Source organism: Aureococcus anophagefferens, assembly GCF_000186865.1.
Source record: "Aureococcus anophagefferens unplaced genomic scaffold AURANscaffold_206, whole genome shotgun sequence".
NCBI classification, from domain to species: Eukaryota; class Pelagophyceae; order Pelagomonadales; family Pelagomonadaceae; genus Aureococcus; species Aureococcus anophagefferens.
Genome location: NW_008705747.1, coordinates 6372 through 8334, shown reverse-complemented (window position 1 = coordinate 8334; position 1963 = coordinate 6372). Strand labels below are relative to the sequence as shown.

Below are 1963 nucleotides of genomic sequence, written 5' to 3'. Positions count from 1 at the left end.
CTATGCGGCTCAGGCTGCTATGCGTCTGCTATGCTGCCGGTGGTGGTGTGCATGCGCCTACTATTGTAGCGGGAATTGCCCTTCANATAGGGATTCAAAGGAGTATAGCCTTCTACTCTGATTTCCGATGTCGATTTACTCAGTCGTGGGCTGTGCAGACGCTAGATTCAGTATGCATGATTGTTTTCGGCACTGGCCCTTCGTAGCCTCTGCAAATACCGCCTCCCCCACACCAAGGTATCCGCCTCAAATTACGCCGGGCCGGTCCGCTATCTCTCCACTTTCCCCAGCCCGCAGTCTGGTGGTCATGTCATGTCTCGTTGAAATTCACAAAGGGGTCAGGCCGGTCCTCAGTGTACTCAGGTAGCTCGGGGTCGCCCTTCGACTCTGGATACTCGTCGAAGTTAGACGTATCCTCCTCGAAATTGACGAATGGATCATACGGTGCTTGCAGCTCACGTGCCAGGAGCTTTCCCCACTCTATCGCTTTATAAAACTTGTGCTTTTTGCACTCTTCTCCACCTGATTTGCCATTGCCCATTCGCTCGCTAGCGTTCTTCGTCAAATACTTCTTAACGGCTGCCTTACCTGCACCCTCTAGATCGGACGGCCATTTTGGTGAGTTCTTCAGAATGAGCTTGTACGTCTCCATGGGATCATCGGCAACAAACGGGGTTTTGCCAGTCAACATCTCACACAGGACGATACCAAGCGCCCACCAATCGACTCCCTTTCCATATCCTCCATTTTCTATGATTTCTGGTGCCATATAATCAGGGGTTCCGCAGAGAGTCTTAGTCAGGGTTTCACAATATACTGCAAAGCCGAAGTCTGCCAGTTTGATGTATCCTGTCATGTCAAGAATTAAGTTGTCAGGCTTTAGATCTCGATACAAGTAACACTTGGCGTGCATATACTCGAAGATGTGGACTATTTGTGCCGTGTAAAATGCTGACTCGTCGTCTTTGAGCTGCCCTTCACCCCGCAATCGAGTGTCAAAAGGACCACCCTGTACAAATTCCAGAACAATATAGACGAAGAACCTGCGCGGGACGCGTATTTGCCGACATAGGACAAATGACAGGCTTGGCCCTGCGGAGCGCGGGTCGTCGAACGCGACAGCCATATTAACAATAAAGGGATGAGAGAGAGCAGCAAGAATTTTTTTTTCACGAAAAACGTGTTCAATTGCATTGTGCTGCAAGACCTCCTTTTTTTTCAAAATTTTCAAAGCCCAGAGGGTGTTAGACTCTTTGTGTCGTGCCAGCCGCACGCGCCCAAACGAACCCTTGCCGAGGGTGGTTGTTATGATAAAATCATTCGTCGAAGTTGCTTTGATTGTCGGACCCTCGTATATTGGCACGTCGGGCACAACGGCGTTGGACCGCTCATCGGCGCCCATCGGCGTGACGGACGGAGCTGGCACCGACGCGTCGTTTTTCTTCGATCCACCGCCACCCATCCCGTGCCGCGTTAAAAATTGAAACACAAATCTTATCTGATATGTGGCTGGGTTTAATATGTGCAGGTATAGCCGCAGGATATATCAGCCAGGATATTCAGGATACAGAGGAGAGAGACAGGAGATCAGTGTGCGAAACGACCATAGGGCTAGCCGTGGCCAGAAATATTAAATATTGTTTTGCGGTCGCCCGGCGGGAGGTCCTCATAGAGGTCCTCCGTCCACTGGGCCACCGCGCGCGCGGGGGTCACAACGGACATCCAACGGACGTCCAACGGACGTGGGACAATTCGATTCAATTTTTGTTTCGCACCCTGCAGGAGACATATCTCGTACTCGAGTACGAGCTATCGTCTGTCGCTGACATCCTCTTCTATTATTGTGCGCCTGGAACGCAGCGTGGATAAATGTCAGGGAGTCAGGCGGCGCCTAGGCCACCGCCAAGAGGATCTTATTCTTTGGCGGCCGGCGCTGGTGGGGGCGGGGCGGGCCCGGCCCCGG

At 52.0% G+C, this 1963-nt stretch overlaps 1 protein-coding gene across 1 annotated transcript; it reads right to left on the bottom strand.

Moving 5' to 3' along the window:
• Positions 1 to 310: 310 nt before the first annotated feature.
• On the bottom strand, positions 311 to 1402 carry AURANDRAFT_59702 (hypothetical protein; the record flags this gene model as incomplete). Its single annotated transcript, XM_009044242.1, has 2 exons — positions 311 to 1043; positions 1083 to 1402. 2 exons carry the CDS (start codon positions 1400 to 1402, stop codon positions 311 to 313), a joined length of 1053 nt encoding a protein of 350 aa, XP_009042490.1.
• Positions 1403 to 1963: the final 561 nt, after the last annotated feature.